Here is a 20,897-nt window from a genome sequence, read left to right as displayed (position 1 = left end):
AAATCTGAATATCATAATGAAATGGACACTTAATACAACAGAAACTGTACAGAAATCTAAACTCTTAATATTGCTGTGGTACAAAGTGATACTGGCCTCCAATCAAATGCCCTGTATGTAGATATGTCTAGTGGATTGATACAAATAACACAATAGATGTTTTGGAACTTTTGATATTTTTTTTCCTGTCAACAGGCCACAACTTGGCAAAATTAAATGATGCCACTATAGCAAAAATAAATAACAAGTATACTACATAAAATCTTTGTAGTGCAAATAACGTAAGTTTTACTTTTGCACTGGTGTGCATGTCAAGTGTGTGTGTGTGTGTGTGTGTCTGTGTGTGTGTGTGGTGTGTGTGTGTGTGTGTGTGTGTGTGGTGTGTGTGAGATAGAGCAGAGGGGGAAGTGAGAGATGACAGCGATTAGTTTCGGAGCGAGTAGCCACTCTAGAATCATAGTGCCTGTTTCTGACCACGGGGAAATCTTTGGAGGAAAAGTTACCCCCCCCCCCCCCTTGATTTCATAACACCATACCTGTCTCTGGTTGACTGACTTGCTTGTGTTGTTCGTTATGAACACTTGCTCAACTTTACCTCTGATTGGCTTACCATGAAATTTTACTCCACCTCAGCCAATCGTCAGCATTTATGCGCTTGTCTCGTGCACTGCCCACCAACCAAGGAAGAAAAAAAGCCTTTGCCTCTCAGCTCAGAGATCTAGTTTGTCTGATGAAAAAAGCAGCTTCAATTATAGTAACCAGCCACATTTTTTGGCAGTAACGGTAATAGCGTTATTAAGATGAAAAGAGTAATCAATTAGATTACTCATTACTGAAAAAACTTCCACCGTTATTTATGACGTTAGTTATTCCCATCACTGATGCTCACATTACTTGAGGCAACTTAACCATCTAGACCTACAAAAGGCTATATACAACTTTTTGTTTAACTTTGCAGGAGAACACCCTAAGACCCATAAACAAACTTTGATTTGCAAAATGGTCTCAGCTAACCTTTAAGTAACCCTCCAGGTCAGTGATCAGCAGAATAATCAACTTGGATGACAGCTCAACAATCAGCTTTTATCTCATTATTTTGATTTTTTTGCCTACTTATTTACTTAATTATGTATAAATATTTCAACCCAAGTAGATTTTAATAAATACATGGAGACATCTCACCCTAGCTTACCTGTCGTAGACGTTGAGCAGCCAGTTGAGACACATGTCAACGCAAAGTGGAATGTTGACCAGGACGGACCTCTCCTCCTCCAGCCTCTCATACAGAGCCGTCAGGCCATGGATCATCTCCACCACGTCCATCACATGCTCCCCTTGCTGCAGCTCCTGCTCCCGAAATACCTCCCCGAGGCTGCTCAGCGCTACTAAATCCACTAAAAACACACATAGATACATATTGAGGAACACAGATACCTGGAAAAACACTTTTATTGTGACCATGTGCAGTGGAGGAAGAAGTATTTAGGTCTTTCACTTAAGTGTAGTGTTTATTGTAGAAATACTATTGTAATTATATAAATATCGATAAATGAATGTGTTCATCACTTTAATGTTGCAGCTGGTTAAGATGGGGCTATTTTTAAGTAATATTATTTTTAAGAGGATTTATATTTTTATTTATAAAACCCGCAAAGTAACTAAAGTTATCAAATAAATGTAGTGGAGTATAAAGTAAAAGGAATTTAAAATTGCACTGTAGCATATAGAGTAAATGTACTTAGGTACATTCCACCACTGACCATGTGTATGTACTGTATGTTTTGGATGTGACACAATTATTTATGTTTCTCTATGGTTGGAAATCAAGTAAACTGATTATTAGTTTAAAATCATGTACACAGGCATGCATGTACACATGCAGGGGCTGACCAACTATGTCCATAAGTACATGACTGCACATTAACCTTCAAACACATAAACACAGACACAGAGCAGGATCATCATTCTTATCTCAGAATATGAGAGCACAGGCAATAGCATGTTCACTCTTTTTGCCTACCAGATGTTTCAAGAGCAGTGACACAAATTTGATGTTGCTTTTCTAAACTAATTTGATGGCCCATCTCTGGAGCCAGGTACTGAATAATTGAATAGCAAGATAATGACGTCAAACAGAAAGAGGAGATAACGAGAGCATGCTCAGGGTTGTGAGGGAATCACCAAAAAATGTATTTCTGATGGGCTCTTATGCAGCACTGCTCAATCATTCACAATCATAAAGTGTGCAGAGAGAGAGAGAGTCAGAGTTCTGTTATCAAGGCAGCCTGGCAATTAAATCCTGTATTGATATCAACTAGTAGGGTAAGATAAAAGAGTGGGCAAGAGAAAGTAAGACGGAGAGTCATTGAAAGAGGTTTTTCACAGTAGTTTGAGGATGCTGAGTTTTTATTACAGCAACTCAGGATATGGAGGAGAGCAAGGGTTGGAGGAAGGTTGCAAGAGAAGGGAAGGGGGTGAGGAAGGAAAAGTGTGAAATTGGCCACAGTCAGTGGGAGTTAGAGCACTGCAGATGATGGAAGATGGACACGAGCATGTGTCATGAGAGCATAAAGAGGGAGAAAGAAAGGCCAAGTTTGAGGTAGTGAAAAACCAAGAGCGCATAGAATGTGAGGCATAAAGAAACATCATGAAAAGAAGCACTGGAAAAATCAGCAATAGTTACAATATTGGGCAGAATATGAGAGGGTCTGGCCCGAGTAGGATGCAACAAGTTCTGTGAACATGAAGGGGCACACATTTATGCCTCAACCATGCAGTAATACACTAAATACACTAATTGCCTCACTTTTGTAAGCTGAATGGTCCAATTAATAGCTCTAATTACCACACAAACAAACAATCAAGGCTGTGGTGAAAATAAGGAAAGAGTCCGATGGTTGAGTGGTTTCTAGTGGCTCTTGAGTTTAACAATACTTTTGATTTCTGGCTTTTAAAGCCAAGTAATGTAGAGATGACTCCTTCTAAAACTGAATAAGAAATGTGTCACAGCTAATCGTTAGATCTCATTCTCAAAGCGAGCGTGTCATAGTGGATTACTGATGGTGCAGGATGTCAGTATATCTCATAAGCCATCCCAGCCTTGCTGCCAGGAAATACCATTGATGACATACTGTACGTACATCTCAGAGCCTTCTGAACTCGACGCAGCTTCATGGCTGTTCTGTATGCTGAGAACTTGATGTTGTTCAGATCCGCTAATGGAGGGAAAGAGAAAGAGATTTGAGTATATGAAAAGATGAAGGAAAACAAACATATCCTGTGCCACTTCACCCTGCTGTCGAGATATTAGACAACACTATCTCTCCTCCTAGTTATCACGCCATTGCAGAAGTCATAAATGATATTTTATGTGTATGTGCGCATGCGTGTGTCTAGCTGAGCATGTGTATGCAACAGCCTGCCTATCTCACTCAAAAGCTCTCTGTGTCAGATCAGATTAGAAGCAAAACACATGATGTTGTTTAATCAAGATTAATTAAGGGCTAAGAAAAAAGCAATAACAGCGCTGGCATATTGGGCCTCATAGGTTAATGACAGTTGAGATGTGGTCCCTAAGGTGTTGTGACAGGGCCTTCAAAGCAGAAACCCAATATTGCCGTGCTGCTAGTGCAGCCCAGTGGGTTGTCCTGGGCCAATGAGCATGACTTGGAGGTTGCTTTAATTGTCACCTTACTCACCTAGTGCTTGATACAGTTCTGTCATCTTTGGATGGTCCCAGCACGTTGTCTGGGCCTGATGGCTGGGAGAAGACAAAAAAAACAAAAAGCAGAAGAATTCATGAAGGAGGCACAAACAGGGTTGCACATTTTCAGGCCAAAAAGATCAAGGTAGAAATGGGAGTACAAATGAACCGAGGAAAGCAAAGACAGGTAGGTCAGGCAGACGGTAAAAGAAAGGAGATCAAAGGGTAGTAAGTGAGAGAGAAAGACAAAAATGAGAGGGCAAGATAGGGCGACCATTGTTTATAGGAGATTACAGGCCTGTGAAGTGCAGACATACGTCAAACATGATTCAGGTTCAGGCATCAAAGTTACACTGCTGCTTTGCTCGAGATATACTGACGGTAACTTAAAAGGTTTCACTCAGGGACACTACATGATATCTCAACTCATAGACACATAAAAAATACCAAAAGAAACTTACATTTACACTACCTTCTTATCCCACTACTAGCTCTATGGGAACATTTAGAAAAAAAGAGGCAATAAAAAATGACAAATGCAGCAAAATAAATGAGAAACAACCCCTAAGCAGAAAGTCTGCCAGGACCCAGGGGCCTTTTAGAGCAGCCTTCATCGTTTTACCTCTGCGAGTGCTCATTTATTGGTACCCAAAAAAGTGCTGCTCAGATACTACTCCCACCATTATTGGTATTGTAATATAGCCCATAAAGAATTGACTAGCAGACTAAAACATGACCCACAAGGTTCTGTTGCTCATGATTAAGAAAATAATTTTGCTTGCACAGTTACCAACCTGCACACACAAAGATACCACCTCTATGCACACACACACGCCCACACAAACACACACACAAACAAACACACACACACACACACACACACACACACACACAACACACACAAAAACAAACACCACAACAAACCCAAACACAAAACACACACACCACACACACACCACACACACACACACACACACACTTCATTGATAAAACCAGCAGCACTCTAAGGGTTAAATAGCACTGTTGAAGTAAATAGATAAACAGATGAGTGCTCAATTACATAGGACTCAGTTTTTTTTTTTTTTTTTTTTGTAATGGAACCTCTGTACAAATGCAAAGGCAATGGAAACATCTTTTAAAATGTATGGCAGGAAGTGTCTAATTTGGGATATCTTTCTGTCAGATCTCTGAATCGATTCCTATCTTTCAATTTTTTTTTCAGACTGAAAAAATAACCTAGCCCATCAAAGGTTTGCAGGCAGGAAAGTAGCTATTCACATGGTGTAATGTGCTTCATGTGCTTTTGTTGTTGTTGGCTCACTTTTACTCACAACATGCTATCCGGCAACAAAAGATTCTACAGGATTACATTCACTATGCTAAGCTAAACTAACGGTGGTGCTGCCGGACTAAGACAATGCATGTGCTGAGACAAAACCTATTTATATCTAGGGAAGATGGCAAATAACCCTATTTCAAAAAACGGCGGCATGTTCCTTTAACCATAGTGGAAGTAAATGTCACAAATATGCTAAACAGACATACATTAGTCAAAAGCATTTATCATACAAATAACAAAATACCCCAACCTGAATCCAGCCAAAGTACATACTTTCCTACAGAGCAGGAATTTACCCTGAAGTTGCACTTACTTGATGTAGTAGGGCACTTTGTTGGGGGAGATGGCACGCTCCCACGGTATCTGCACTGAACCTGCGCAAACACACAGAAGCCAAATCAATTTCAGAACTGGCATGTCATGCATGAAAAGCCATTGTGCACAGCGTGTCCAGACAGCGAGTCCATTTAGACCTTCCTAACAGAGCTACTCTGGTGTACAACAGGCGCAGCAAAGCCAAAGAGACATGTCTATTGTGTTGGTTTGTTTGGCACGGCCTTATACAATAGTGGAGGCAGAGGACTCGGTGAGACAGGGTGACTGTAGCGTTTAAACCAGCCTCCAAACTGAACCACAGGGGGTTCAGCTGAGGATCAAACAGAACAGACTGCACTGGAAGAAGCAAGAGGCAGAGAATACGCACTGACACACTGACACAGAGGCATACACGCAACCATACACACACCATGTCATTGTACATTTTCATATCACAACACAGCACAAAGCAGACTTGAATGTTGTTGCTTGGCATACTCACATACACAAAGACAAAATAGACTCCCAAATCTAGATGAGGAAGAACTATTCGTTACTTAAGAACAAATACCACAAATTAAATATATTCTACTACAAGTAGAAGTCAGCTCTGCATTCAACATCCAGCTTAGGTAAATCTAGGTAAAGATATATAGGTCAGATAGGTTTTATCAGAAATATTTACTTAAAGTATCACATGTATTCATTATGCAGAAAAATGTCTGCTTTGACTGTTATTATACCATATTAGATTGTTAATAGTGTTGCATCAATGCGTAAGTAGCATTTTATTGTTACAGCTGTTCAAGGTGCACTACCCTACATACAGTTCTGTAAAAAAGTCCAGCTGTTCCCAATCTAGGGGTTGGGCCCCCTCTAAAAAGATAAATCTATGGGGTCGTGAGATGATTAATAAAGAAGAAAAGCAATGTTCTGTGACATAAATTTGTATTATTTTCTTTACTTTTCTTTGATGTTTGTTTTTTTGAGGAATTGTTGAGTTCAGCCTCTCTGAGCCTCAAACTGTTATTTAAATGTAACAATGTTTTGGATGTCCTCACAGATATCTGACATATGAAATAGGTACAGTGGCGGGGAAGTGCAAAACAACACTACAAAGCTTTGTAATGTTGTTTTGCACTTCTGGCCACTGTAAATAGGGTTTAAGTAGACAATGTTTTTTGTAAGGAGTCACAAACAAGAAAGGTTAGGAGCCACTGGTATATTCTTTAACAATGTTTTGTATTTTACGTGCTTATTCCATTTTAAAATGTAACTCTTAATTTGAAAAGTAATTATTAATCATAGCTGTTGTAAAAAGTACAATATTTCCCACTGAAGTGAAGCAAATCATGGAATGGAAATACTTAAGTAAAGCAAAAGTTCTTGAAAATTGTAAGTACTCAGTTACATTCCATGGTGCATAAAAATGTGCCCGCGTACACACACACACACACACACACACACACACACACACACACACACACACACACACACACACACACACACACACACACACACACACACACACACACACACTCCTGCAGGGTGCAGTGGGCTGAGCTGGCAGTTGGGTAGTGTGATATAAGCCCCAGTGTAGGGTCTCTGAGCCAGCGTGACAGCAGTAAAACTGGATGGGGTTTGGTGAGGACATTGAAGGCACACAAGCACACATGTCAGATGCACTCACACAGAGAGCCCTGCAACACATTTTTGCAATCAAATTTTTATTTAAGCAAATAAGCAAAAGTGTAAAACATTGCTCTAGATGACAATATACAGAAAAGTACACTACACATACCAAAGAAGGCACAGTGCACCTTTTCCATAATCCTTCATTGTGATCAAATGTTTCCACACCAAAACAAAGAGAGGAAATATAGGAAGGAGGGAGACACAACAAAAACACAACATGTCTGCAGCTAACAAACAAGACACACAGAGACAGACAAAGACAAACATACAAACAAACAAGAGGCATTGACAGAGAGACAGGCATAAGACAAAAAGGACCAAACACATGCACAGATAGAAGTAAGAAGGCTCTAGCACAAGTCTACAGCATGGATTTCAAAGATTCAGCAATGTTGAGCAAAGTGTTTCCTGGCTCTCCATTTATGCAAGCCGTGGAGAGCTCCATATATATAACATCCAAAAGAGCCCGGCAACACATATCAGTTAAATTAGGTAAAGTAAATCACATTTTTTTGCAGGCCTCCTGCTACTTCTCTGTAGCCTTTGAAGAGCAGCAGGTAAAAGAAGAGACAGAATCCACAAATATGTATCTCTGCTCAAATTAGAGCAATGGCGGATCTGATGAGCATCACTGGGGATGTTTATCGCAACAGTGTGCTGGAACTGATGAAGACAGACAAACAAAGCCTGCCAGCTCCACCTCTAACCCAAATACACACACACAGGCAATGTTGTATGGCCTTATCATATCAAAACTGTAATACATCTAACCTTCTGTTTATCACCCCGTACTCTGAGACGATGCCTTGGCACAGCATGGCACAGATTGGTACGACAACACAAATAGCGGTAAAGAACTCTTACTGGAAAGGAAGTGCTGTGATCCGGGGCCAAAGTCTCGATGTGCATCCTGGAGCTGCTTCAGCCGTTCCTCTATGGAAGCCTAAGGACGGACACGGACACACACACACACACACGCAGAGATAAATCAAAGGGAATCATGCTGTTCATTCCTCTCTGCCACAAATCCCCCAAAGTAAGAAATGCATGCACACAGACCACCTGTTTCTCCTTTATTAGTTATCTATGGAATATAAATTATGTCTTTTTCCTCTGCTGCCCCTCTTAAAGGACTTTGAAAAGCCTTTGAAGAGCTGCAGGTAGGAAATAAAGACAGAGATTACCAAATAATATATTTTGTTGAAACAAGGACAACAGTTCCTGGTATGCAATGTCAGTGTGGAAAATAGGGCCAGTTGATGAAATGAGAGAGAAGGGGAAGTTCCTCTAGCTATTAATTTTATAGAATTGCAATGGCTTTAAATAGATCTGTTGGTAAGAGCCAGGGTTTTACTTTCAAAGGCTGAAGGGATATGCATACATACACTGCATTTTCACTTAGTGTTGATACCCACACTTGTAAAACTATAGACAAACTTCTCTTTGACTTTGTTTGAAAAAAAACACACTCATTATGTAAGAAAATCTGTTCTTATGAATGAGTACTGTAAAGGTGGCCTTAACTTTTTGAACTTTACTACCTTAAATTAAACATTTAAAATCAATTGGATCAAGCAATACCTCAGAGGCCCGTTTCAGAAAGCAGGTTTAGTGAAAACTCTGAGTTTGTTAACCCTTAGATGAGGGAAACTGGGGTTTTCTGTTTCAAAAAGAGAGATAAATAAATCTCCAGCCCATTTTAGAAGGAGAGGTAACTTAACCTACCCTGGTTGGGATCAGGTTTTCTTCAATAGACCTTTTTCAAGGCAGACATGTTGACCTGTCATAGTAGGACAAGCACAGGTGTGTTCAAAACCAATATTGATGGCTGTATTCCACTCAGGAGAGGCCCTGGTCTTGTGCATGAAATAGCTCACTGGGACACTTGATGGAATTGAGCCATTGTTAAGGTTATCAATTTCAGCTGTCCTTCTCCTACTATGACAAGACAAAATGTCTGCTGTGAAAAAAGTCCATAAACCGTGAGTTTCTCTCAGTCCTCTGACACAGCGCTGTTTAATTTCCTCATTCATTCAGTCTGTATTAGGCGCATTTTGTTGCAGTTTTGTCATCAGCATGAATAAAAAAAACAGGGTTGGTTTAATAATAACTCTGTTAAGCAGACTATAAAAAGTTGTTTTCTCGACTGTGGCATGTCCATTTGTCGACAAACCTGTTGATGAAGAAGCTGTATTACTTCACAGGGAGTTAAACATGCGTTGGGAGATGATATTGAGGCCCTGACTAGATGTATTTTCATTTCCAGATAACCTATTGGAGCGGTATCATTGTTCTTAACACTCCATGAGATATTTACATAACCTTATCCATCCTCGCGTCAACCATCGTCAGTTCCAGAGGGGTAAAGTACACAGACAGATTTTTTTGTGGTTGTTGCCATGGTGAATCACAGTATCATAGCTCCATTTAGACTGCTTTTTTATAGTTGTGTTGCACGCGCTTATCTTTGAGTGAATTTATTCCGAGTTGATTGAACAAACTCAAATCAGCTGTTCTGGAACCAAAAACTCAGTGTTCAGGGTGAGACTCAGAGTTTGTGAAACCTCATCCTTATACAGGCCCCTGGGGTCCAACTTCTCTGTGGAACTTTATTCCCCTTTACATATTTTCTTGGTTAGGTGGTCTAGGTGGTCCCCACAGATTTGATATATGGAACAATAAATATGTTTTATTAAAAAAATAGATCAATCTTTTTTAAACAACGGTTTAATAACAATATTTTGTTGGTCAGTCAATCAAGACGGTTAACTTTATTCTTATTCAGTATTTTATCCCTATTACTCCTAGGAAGATTTTGATTGTTTTCGATGCTATCCAGGTTTTAGGGTTGACGGTAATCTCCCTGTTCTAGGTAATGTACTTGATACTGATGTTGATAAAAGTAGCTTCTCTCCACGTTGTAAGAATATTAACAAAAGAATTCTTATAATAATACTTTTTCAACATGACATCATTAGTACACCTTCCTCGTTATCACACTGGTCGAGTTTTGTAAGAGATATATGTTGGGACAAGGTCTGGCTTCTGCCGCAGATGTCGTTTCTCACTAATAAAGTCAGAGAGATTTCTTTTAAAATGCTTCATAGGTTTTACCCAACCAATCACTATTTACAGTATCTCAAAAAAGCCATGTAAACTGTACATTTATTTTGGTTATGCCCTCATACTAAATTACTTTGGAGTAAACTGTCTCGATACTTAGTTGAACTTATTTACCCTGGATTCTCCTTGTGTTGGGAAAATGTTCTTTTTGGTTTCATAAACTATGACACAAATCTCACCTCTCAAATTTATTTAATCAACCTGATTTTAATTTTGACCAAATTCTAAAATAAAACACCTAACTTCATAGAGCTGTCCATTCAAATTAAACACTATATTTCTATTATAGTCTGTTGCAGTAATAATAACACATACACTCTTTGTATTTTTCAAATGATTTATGTAAATTGAGTTGTTTCTTTCCTTTTATTATTATTATTATTATCATTTTATATTTTGTATCTCCCCTGGCATACTTGACCTGTTTGTATTGTAAACACTTGTGGCTGTATACTTGTGGCTTTCAATAAAAGGAAAAAAATAAAAACAATAAGAAAAGCCTCATGTATTGCTTCAATAACTACGGAGACAGAGTTGACAAAATTAAGTTTGTAAAAGCATTTCACATCAGTTACTGTGTGTTTCCCCACTAAATGGGATTTAGTCTGCCTAATCCTGCTTTATTTGAAATGTATTGGATTTGGCACATGAATCCTTGTCAGCTGGATTTTTGAAATGTGCGCTCAAACAATGGGAGGAAAATCCACTCGTGGTGAGGCAGAAACAGATAAAGAGAGTAAGAGGAAGAAGAGAATTGTTAGGAGCCTTTAGACCATGACTCAGGCCATGAGTTGTAACGTGTAAATCTAGATATATTAGGGTGGCATTTAGCACACTTCATTGCTCCCTCGCCAGAAAATAAAACAATATAATCCAGAGCGTGATTTAAATTGGTTGGGACTAATATAGAGCATTGTCAATGTGCCGTGGAGATGTTACTGCCAAATGTGCGGTGTTGTTCAATCTATTTGTTGAACAGACAATTTGGGCTGCCATAAGGAAGACAAATGACTGAATTATCCATGATCGACAAATATTAGCAATTTAGGTATAGAAATAGATTTTCACTGGCGTTGAAACAGCCAAAAATCAACAGGGCACAGGATGTTGCTTGGATTTAGAATTTCTCATTTTAATTAAGAGAGAAATAGGACACAGAGAGGGAGACAAAGAAAAAGGTTCCTCTTTTCTGCTTACTTTCACAGTGAAATATAGCGGGTCAGTGCATCTTAATGCCTTGAAACTAATTAATGTGATGAGTAGAGATAGCAGCTCAAAGAAGGTATTTTCTCTCAGAACCATTTGCAACATCTGTCTCTTCGTATGTTACTTTGGCTCTACTGATATTACAGAAACTCCAACGATCCAAGATCTAGGATGATGAATATCTGCTAGTGACTATGATACTAAAAGCCTTTTTCAATGTGTTGATCATCAGGGGGATTAGAGGCTTACTTCCTGAATCAAAGACCAGAGGACACACAACCAACTCTAGCGCACAGTGCATCAAAGATTTAGCAGAAATTATGGTGTTAAAGGACTTTTTCATGAAGACTCTTTTTACCTCCAACGCAAAGGGACATCAATGGGGAGCAAAATGAGGCTCAATTCTGTAGTTCGCCGCCTGACAATCCTTCCTTAAAATACATGAGATTGCTGCGACAATTTGTAGAACCAGAAGGAAGATATGCTACTGATGTGTACAAAAATAAGACAGATGCTCCTATTTGTATGCAAGCTCCATCCCACACACAGCGTGCATGTCAGTCATTATAGCTGCATCTCTAGGATATGAAGTACCTTACTGGTTTTTGAACAAAGAGCACTTGAACTTGATGTGTTTGGTCAAACAAGTATCCTAAAATGAATCAACACAGCTAGAAATAAATATGAGAAAGTTCTACAGGAGGAGTGCCTTTTAACAAGACACAAGCTGAGTCCCAAATCCATACTGCATTCTAATTGTTTAAGTATAGTGTTTTAACAGTTAGAGTACAGACATATCAACCATGTTATACCAACAGGAAATTATATGTGTCAAATGTCAATCAAACTGCAACTTTGGAAAGCAGCTGCTGTTAAACTTCACAAAAAAAAAATATATATATTTTTCCTAAGATCTAATGCTTTTGTTTTCCAAGATTTCTGTTGGACAAATTGAAATTGTGACCTGATGATGGTGCAAAAGAAAAAGTCAGGGGATCACCAAAATGATTACTATTCATCACGACAGGACCATGAATGTTTGTTCAAAATGTCATTGCAATCCATCCAGTAAAATGGATGGATTGAAAATCAGGCATGCAACTGTCTAGCTGTGATTATTTGCTGCAAACAGTCCAATAGTTTCACTTGGAGCGGACAAAGGCTTCACTCAAAGCAGAGAAAACACTGGCTTACCAATCAAACCCACAGCCACTCTATACTGATTTGTTCTGTTCTGTTCTCCTCACGAACTGTTTTACTCTGGGCTATTTCAGGGCCCCAGTGGAAAGAGGAAGGGAGCAGCAAATGTGCAAAGCGCTCACTGGAAATGAATTTCTAAGAATTGTTGAAGGGATGTTAAAATCATCATGTTCAGACGACAGAGAGTGGCAATTAAAACCTAATAAAAAGGCCACAAACAGCCGACTGTGGAGAAGGTGTCCTGAAGGTTATCTCATGGGAACAGTGTGTTCAGGATGTTGTTGTTAGCGGGATTAGCTTGGAAGTTGCACACTGCAGAGTAATAGTAATGCACATTGGATAATGCATCCACACATTCAGCTAAGCATCAAGTGGAAGGCCAGTCCAGTACAATGAATAATGCACTTTCTCCTTGACATCTCTAAAATGCTTTAAGAGTACATGTCTGGGATTCATTGAAGAATTGCTCCATTCATGTAAGTGCATGGATTCAAATCTTGATTAATTTCATTCTGCTGTATTTCTAACTTTTTATTATTCATGATGCATAAAAATACCAAAGACCTGATCTGTACAACAACTCTACTACATCTTAAAAGTTAAATATTATGACCAATAGCTATACTCTATGATTAATGAATGCTATGTAAATGTTTTCCAGTCAGCCTTTAAGTGTGTTCATCAAAAAAAAGTGAGCTCAACTCATCGTGCAGATGTATGCCAAGGCGAAATGCCCTATCTTGCATTGTAAACGAAAGTGAAAAGAAAATGTATGCCCCCACCCTGTGACTCAGATCTGCTCCTAAGCTCTATGGGTTCTTCCTTTACCCCTGCTACACCCTTCCACTAAGTTTCATGAAAATTGGTAGTATTAGTTTTTCCATAATTCTGCTGACAAATAATCAAACAAACAGACCTAACCCTCCTTGGAGAAGGTAATGAAATGCTGCTGAAAAACAACAGCTGTTAGAAAACAGATCCATACTGAGACTAGTGTGTTTAGGCTGCTGGGATTTCATGTGGATAGAAGTTAATCTAAATATAAATATTTCAACATTTAAAATAGTTTTAGCAGCTCAGATAACCTCCCCCACTCCTCAGCTGTACTTTTACCTGCCTTGCCTTACATTAACAGACCATATGGCTAAATACGTTTTCCTGCAAATACTGCAACAACTGACCATTTTGCAAACAATGCTTGTTATAGGAATTTGGATGGAATTGTTTCTATTCATTTCTCCTTTCGTCTTTTACCCATTTTCTTTCACTGTGATGGATTACACAACATAGGCAATAGTCTGTTTATTAATTTGAATTTAAGTGAGAAGAATGGAAATAAATGGCTGCCCTAGATTTATTGGAAAAGTAAAAGGGGACTGTTGTCATGATATTTCATATAATTGAACATTTAATTGCAACGTCTATGGTTTCAAGTCCTGCCAGTTTTTCTATGTAATCCTCTGTCTTTTATCTAATAAGAAAACCATAATTTTTGTATCGCCTTCATTCAAAACAGTTAAATATACATGATTTGTTGTTAGGGAGCTACAGTTGAAACTTGCACACTGGTGTGAGAGCGTGAGAGTGTTTTGGGGGGCAGTGTATGCCCCTTTTATTAACTGACAGTGAGGAGATGACAGAAAATGAGTGGACATGATGAGAGGAGAGATTTCCCGTCCAGACTTAAACCTGGGATATTGCAGTCAGTGCCTTTACCCCTAGGCCACTGTGGCGCCCCTTGATGTGGTTCTTAAAGCTAGGGGGAAGCCTGGAATGTTCAGATTGGTGCTACTTGCCTAACTGGACAGTTGATATTTCACTTGCAGTATTTCACTTAGTTCCTTGGTTCAGTTTAATGTGAGTGCATCTAGCTTAAAAATATTATCTGATCACCCTTTGACCGAATCAGAATTTAAGGGAATTAATAAAGTAAGATTGTCCTTCACAAGCTCAAAGAGATATAAAAAAAACTTGCTGCAAAGCAGTCGGAGGCCTTGAGTGTGGGTGCTATTTAATTAGGAGAAACATTACACATGGAATCACTCTGTAATGTCTCCCTTGAATTTGACTGCCGGAAAAGCCGCTTCTGACAATGTCAAACAGACAACTCCGACCCAGCAGTGAATTTTACCTGAAGCACTTTCCATCTGCTGTTGAGATGCTCCAGGGTGCGGGCGTTCTCCATCGACAAATGGACATCGGAGATAGCAAGCTGGTGGGCCAGATCATTGATGTGCTTCATGCCCTCCTTTACTTGGGTCAGCTCCTCCTTAAATAACTGCAGGAGTACAAGAGAGTATGAGACAAGCAGAAGAGATAGAGAGAGGGGGATGGAAAAGAGAATTAAGCAGAAATTCAAAACATATTTACATTTACAAAAACATCAGACACTTGCAAATATCCAATCTGGACAAACTACACCCAAATTAAATTAATGACAAAAATCATCAATTAACATGTGATCATGTTATTGCTGCCTGCTCTGTTATATCTAGAAAAAATTAGTCTGCCATTACAGGCGCAGACATCCTTGTTGCAGATGTGACGATTTTAGACGAGAGGGAGGAGTGAGGGAGGAGCCCTTACACTCTACAATACGTTATACAGTCTATTTTAAATGTAATGTAATGGATGTAAATGGACTGTTCTTATATAGCGCTTTTCTAGTCTCAACAACAACTCAAAGTGCTTTTACATAGTGCAGGAACCATTCCCCTTTTCATTTTTACAGTGATGGATGATCAATTGTAGCTTGAGCAATTTGTAACCATGTGGAAGCTTCACTGTGTAAATGTGAAATTTACCTAAATGGCTTCTTTTAGTGGCGGGACATTAATCCCTGATATTAGCAAATATACTGACTGTGTTTTGAGGCCAGCAGGGATAATGTAAAAGGAAGAGGCAACAGAAATGTAAAAAATGCGTCATTGTTAGCATGGGAGTCTAGGAGCAAGTGTGCAGTCAATTTATGTGTCAGTGTGTACTTTAAGTTTAGAGCTGAAATAATTCATTTATTAGTCAATCGATGGAATAAATCTGCAACTATTTTGATAAGTGATCTTTTTTTTCTTTTTTAGGATGATTCCATCTTCTTAAATGTGAGGGGTCATTAACACCAACAGTCCAGAGATGGAAAAAAACAATGCATGAAATTTCAGAAATGGAGAGAATGGATACAATGTAAAGCAAACAACTAAAACAGGAAAGTACGATGTATTTAGGTCGATAAAGTAAAGTAAAGAAGAACAGATGCAGGGCCAAGATGGGAAAGAAAAACATGACATGCATAGTTAAACTCAGGATTAAATATACGCACGAACATACACACACATGAATTATGAATAATGAATGGATTTAAATTGTAGATGTATACCAATTATTGTTATGTATAAATATTTAGTTATTTAATTTATTCATGCACTTCCCTCCTTTTCCTTAATGTGTTTGGTACACTAACTGATAAATGAATGAATGAACTAAGTCATTGTGTTTTTACACTAATCAACTCCTTTGTTTCTTAGGTAAAAGTTTGTGAGTGTATGTGTATACGGTATATATATATATATACTGTATATATATAAATATTAAGAAGTGTATGGGGTGCAGATGTATATGTATATGCGTATACATAGATATATTTCTTTACTTTTTTAATTTGTTTTTAGTTATGAGGGTTGCTTTTGTTATTTTATTATTATTATTATCATCAGCACTGGGGGAATTGCATAGATATGTACATTATACAGTATCAACAGAAAAAGTAAGAATAATAAAATTGTCCGGTAATGGATTTTAAATTAAGTGAAGGAACTGCAATAACAGTATTTTTCAAAAATGTAATGGTTTGCTGCTTTTCTCAGTTGGATGTGTTTTTAAATTTTTTTTCCGTAAACATATTTTGGTTTTGATCTGACAAAAACAAGACATTTAGAGAGGTCACTTTGGGATTTTGGGGAGCAGTGACAGGCAATAGTATTTTTTGAAATTGCATAGATCATATTATAGACCTGTTGTATTTGTGTTTGCGTCACATTTGCATGCATTTATGTTTGTGCTTTTGCGTCTGTGTGTAAATGTAATTATGTAGAGATGAGGCCAACTGACAAGCCTGCCCTAAAGACCCAACTTAACATGTGCTGGCTGTGACAGGAGTCCAAACAGTGACATGATTATTGTGAAGTGCTCTCACTTCTAATGAGTGGTACCCACACAATTAAAGGCGGAACAAATGACCCGCCACTTGTTTAACAACATATATCCAACTGGAGATTGTAACCATGTGTCAGTTTAAAGTGTCACGCCCTGTCATCATGTGTCAGATCACAGCTACTCTTACAGGGATGTGTACACAGGCAACAAAAGCAAACATGTTAAAGCAACACAGCCTGATACTGTACACATCTATCACTTAGTCATCACGAGTAACAAATCACTGCTGCATCTTTGTGCTTTAAATAAGCTGATTGTCACTGTTTTGATGTTAGTTTACGAAACGTCAAAGTGTCACAATGTGTGTGTTTTCAGGGTTGGTTGGAGGCAATTATCTCAGACAATTGAGTTACTATGCAGGTAAACGTGATTTATTTCTCAGATGTATGGTAATGTGCTGTATTTGCATGTACAAGTGTGTGTGCATGAGAGAAATAAGGAGAAAGAGAGAGCGTAGTTTTTTGTGTCTACCTTAGTTGCGTCTATGTGGTCTTGCAGAGAGTCGATGAAGAGGTCTCCCACGGGCTCCCAGGCATCTCTTACCCCCTCTGCCTGCTCCAGGGCCACTGTTAGCTCCTCCATTGCTGCCTGGATTTGGAGTAGACGCTCTAAAGTCCTCTCCATGTGTCTGGGGGTTTTGTTGAAAACATAATTCTGATAACTACATGCACCTCTAAAAGTTGGAGCTAATGCAAGAAAAAAACATCTATCAAAACCCATAAAGCATGCAGTCACACATATCTTTTATTCAAATTCAAAGAAACTTAATTTCAATGGAACTGTGGGCCAATTATTTTATACCAGCATTTCATAATCTAACTGCTTTTTCTCTGCATTATCAATGATCTAAAACTTGATGAATGTGTTTTCCTTATTGCTTCTGTAATGGATTATATTTGCCACATTTTGTAATCAGGTTATGGTAATTATATTATGCGTAATGTATTGCAGCCTAGTCCTGCTATGGATGAGCACACAAGCAGTCACAGGGAGAAATAACACTCAACTTTATAGCTTGAAAAGTTACATGCATATTAATGTCATATGGTAAAAATGTTGTTTTTTATAGAAATATAAATAACTTTTCCCAACACATATCTTTGAACATCATTAACTCCCCACTTTTCTAAGAACCAACAGAAAGTCAGTTTCTAATACTGACCTTGATTACAAATCTTGTATTATCGTTACACTCAAAAATAGCCATTGGCCATTCACCAAAACCTTTAGCTATTTTTATTGTGCTTTTACAACAATGGACATGGGCACATGCAGTAACCCAGTGGTGGAATAACTGTTTAGATCATTCAACTAACAGTAAAATTACCAATACAACAATGTAATAAAATACAAGTATAAGTCCGGCATTCAACATCCTAATTGCGTACTGATTAAGTAAACGTATCTAAGTATTACCAGTAAAATGTATCAAATCATCAAAAGTAAAAGTACTCATTCTGCAGACAAATTGCTCCTCTGATTGATATCATTACAACTGACATTATTAGATTTTTAACACTGATGTAGCTGTTGTAGCTGGTCGAAGTGGAGCTAGTTTTAACCACTTTACATACAGTTGCATAGTTTAGTCCAGTTGTCAGAGGGGTCATGACATCTGAAAATGTAGCGGGGGGCCCAAACTACACACTGCTTCTTAGTAAGGGCTTAAAAACAAAAAAGGTTGGGAATCTTTAACAGTGCATTGTATTATTTTTGCTCAACATTTGTTTTTATTTAATGTAAAATCATACTCTGTAAAGTAACTTGTAACTACAGCTATCAGATAATTGTAGTGGAGTAAAAACTACAATATTTTACCCTGAAGATAAAGTAGCATCCAATGGAATATACTAAAGTTAATTATAATTACTTCAATGGCATTTGAATAAAGAACCTGAGTAAATTCCCTTCCTACCACTGCAGCGACCACATTTGACCTGCACAAGTTTACACACAATGTAAAAAAATAAATAAGTGTCTGACCTATGGCGGTCCACACAGCGTGCTGTCAGCTTCTCCCACAGGTCACTGGCCACATTTGCCTGCTTCCACACTGAGCGGCTCACATTTAAGATTCGCCGGCGTGGAGACACCTCTGGAGAGGGTGAAAGAGGTTAGAGCGGGCCGCGCAGGGGTAAAAGCATAAAGGTGCAAAGGAGGAAGTGAAAAAATAGAGTAAACAGAGAAATAAGGGTGGAGGGGAGAGCAGGGGTTAGAGGTCAGACAAAGAGAAGAGCAATGATTTGAGACGGATAGTACACCAACTCCATGAAAGGAAAAACAGAGAAACTAAGGGGACACAAGTTGGACATACAAAGAGAACACAGTGAGGTAGACTGCTACAGTATTTCCCAGGTGAGCATCCAGTGCTGAGAGGCAGGAAGAGGATGTGTCTGTGGAGGAACAGCAGAGTTTGCTGTATTATTGATCTGATCAGATGGTAGTGTAAGAGCTGGTGAGCTGAAGCTAATTGGTCCCAACCCGGACACTTTCCCTAAACCCAGTGTGACAGCAGAGGAAGGATCACTGCTAATAACTATTAATGGAAGATTTCACCTGCATGGGTCTACTAAAATTTACTCCAGGGCTTTGGAGGGAGGTTGTGATTATCAATTTTTTTTGGCTGCTACAGCTGTTGGCACAGCGTGTGAAGGGAGCAGACCTTTTCCATCGGTCAGGGTCTCCTCTGGCTCCTGGAAGGGATGCTGAGCCAGAAAGGCTTGGGCAGACTCCAAGACTGAGTAGATGAACGGCCCGTGAGACTTGACATCCTCCATGAATACCTGCCGGGAGACAAACATTGAGGGAAGAGTGTTTCTAAATGGAAGAAAATGAAACACAAACTGTACAAAAGATCCTTATTTCTATATTAATTTGACACTTGCTTTCCACACCTACCTCACTTCACCACTGATTGGTTTTTGCTTCCACCTTAATTACCTGATTGAGTTCACCTGATCACTCCTTATTTAAACACTGCACTCTTTCTTAATCAGTCTTTTCCACACCCTCACATGGGGTGGCAGCTGTAAGATGCGTTTTACTTTGAACCTTGTTTCTTGATAACATTCTTTATCTAGTTACTATATGAACATGTGAAAATATTGATTTAAGTTCTGATTTTGGTTTGTTTCTTCCTAGATTCTCCGACCCATGTGTGTCTGTCTGTTCTGTTATACATAATTTGCCTCATTCAGTTTTATTAAATAAAACTTCTGTTGAATGGACAAAACTTCTGTTGCTCAGCTCATGCAATCTGACCGATGCCCCATGACGATGGCAACCAACCTCAAAAACTGAACCTTCCTTTACACTCACCGTTTTCAAACCCAAGTGATGATTGTAGCTGAAGAAGGTGAGTCCTGTAGGCTTAGATGAACCTGTGCCTAACAGATGGTGTTTCCTAATATATGTAGATCATGAGTAATGCAAATCATTGGCTAATTCCAGCTTCGCAAATGTGCATATTTGTTGTTCACACGCATTGGTGTTTGTAGTGTTAGGTTGTTTTTTTTTTTATTGTAAATTGAATACATCTGGTTTTGCAATGTTGGTAGGACAAAACTAGACAATTGAAGGTGTTCTGATGGACATTTTTCAGTATTGTGTGACATTTTATAGACAAAATGAATAATCCACAGATGGATTAGTAATGAAACAAATAGTTGTGGCACAAGTGCATTTAAGCAGATCCTATTTGTAACGTCAAACATTTTCATAATACATCACCACCAGGAAACCGCCCTCAAACTTAACCAAACATTTTGTGGAAAACTGGGGCAAATTCCATGAACCCCAGCTTGAGTAATGATGCTTCACTTGAGAAATTGGCAAATAGTGTTGCATGTTAATGGTAAATTTATTTACAGTCCTATCACATGGGAACTCATGCCTGCACACTGACAAAAACAGGAGGCTCTGCAAATACAAACTAATACATGTATTACAGTACATGTAAAATCAAAGTGACTGTTTCAGTCATTAATAATTGTCATTTGAGATTTAAATAGGCTACCAGACAAGCAGCAATGGCAAATTACCTGTATAAATAAACATGACTTCTATTTATCTGTAATTCCTAGTGATTCACAACACGTCCAGGCGGCA

At 38.6% G+C, this 20,897-nt stretch overlaps 1 protein-coding gene across 4 annotated transcripts in view; it reads right to left on the bottom strand.

The window, feature by feature from the left end:
- drp2 (dystrophin related protein 2) overlaps window positions 1–20,897 on the bottom strand; it is a 172,179-nt gene that overhangs the window by 31,872 nt on the left and 119,410 nt on the right. For all 4 annotated transcript variants that reach the window (XM_032527832.1, XM_032527830.1, XM_032527829.1 and 1 more), the window contains 9 exons: window positions 19,453–19,573; window positions 18,774–18,885; window positions 17,262–17,418; window positions 14,713–14,859; window positions 7,917–7,995; window positions 5,356–5,416; window positions 3,699–3,760; window positions 3,141–3,215; window positions 1,193–1,394 (listed from right to left, as the gene is read on the bottom strand). In XM_032527832.1, coding sequence (XP_032383723.1) covers window positions 1,193–1,394; window positions 3,141–3,215; window positions 3,699–3,760; window positions 5,356–5,416; window positions 7,917–7,995; window positions 14,713–14,859; window positions 17,262–17,418; window positions 18,774–18,885; window positions 19,453–19,573 — 1,016 coding nt within the window. The remainder of the gene's footprint in view (window positions 1–1,192; window positions 1,395–3,140; window positions 3,216–3,698; window positions 3,761–5,355; window positions 5,417–7,916; window positions 7,996–14,712; window positions 14,860–17,261; window positions 17,419–18,773; window positions 18,886–19,452; window positions 19,574–20,897) is intronic.

The sequence above is a fragment of the Etheostoma spectabile genome, chromosome 10 (assembly GCF_008692095.1).
Source record: "Etheostoma spectabile isolate EspeVRDwgs_2016 chromosome 10, UIUC_Espe_1.0, whole genome shotgun sequence".
In the NCBI taxonomy this organism is placed as follows: Eukaryota; Metazoa; Chordata; class Actinopteri; order Perciformes; family Percidae; genus Etheostoma; species Etheostoma spectabile.
Note: the sequence above shows the minus strand (reverse complement) of the source record. Positions and strands in the feature narration are given on the sequence as shown.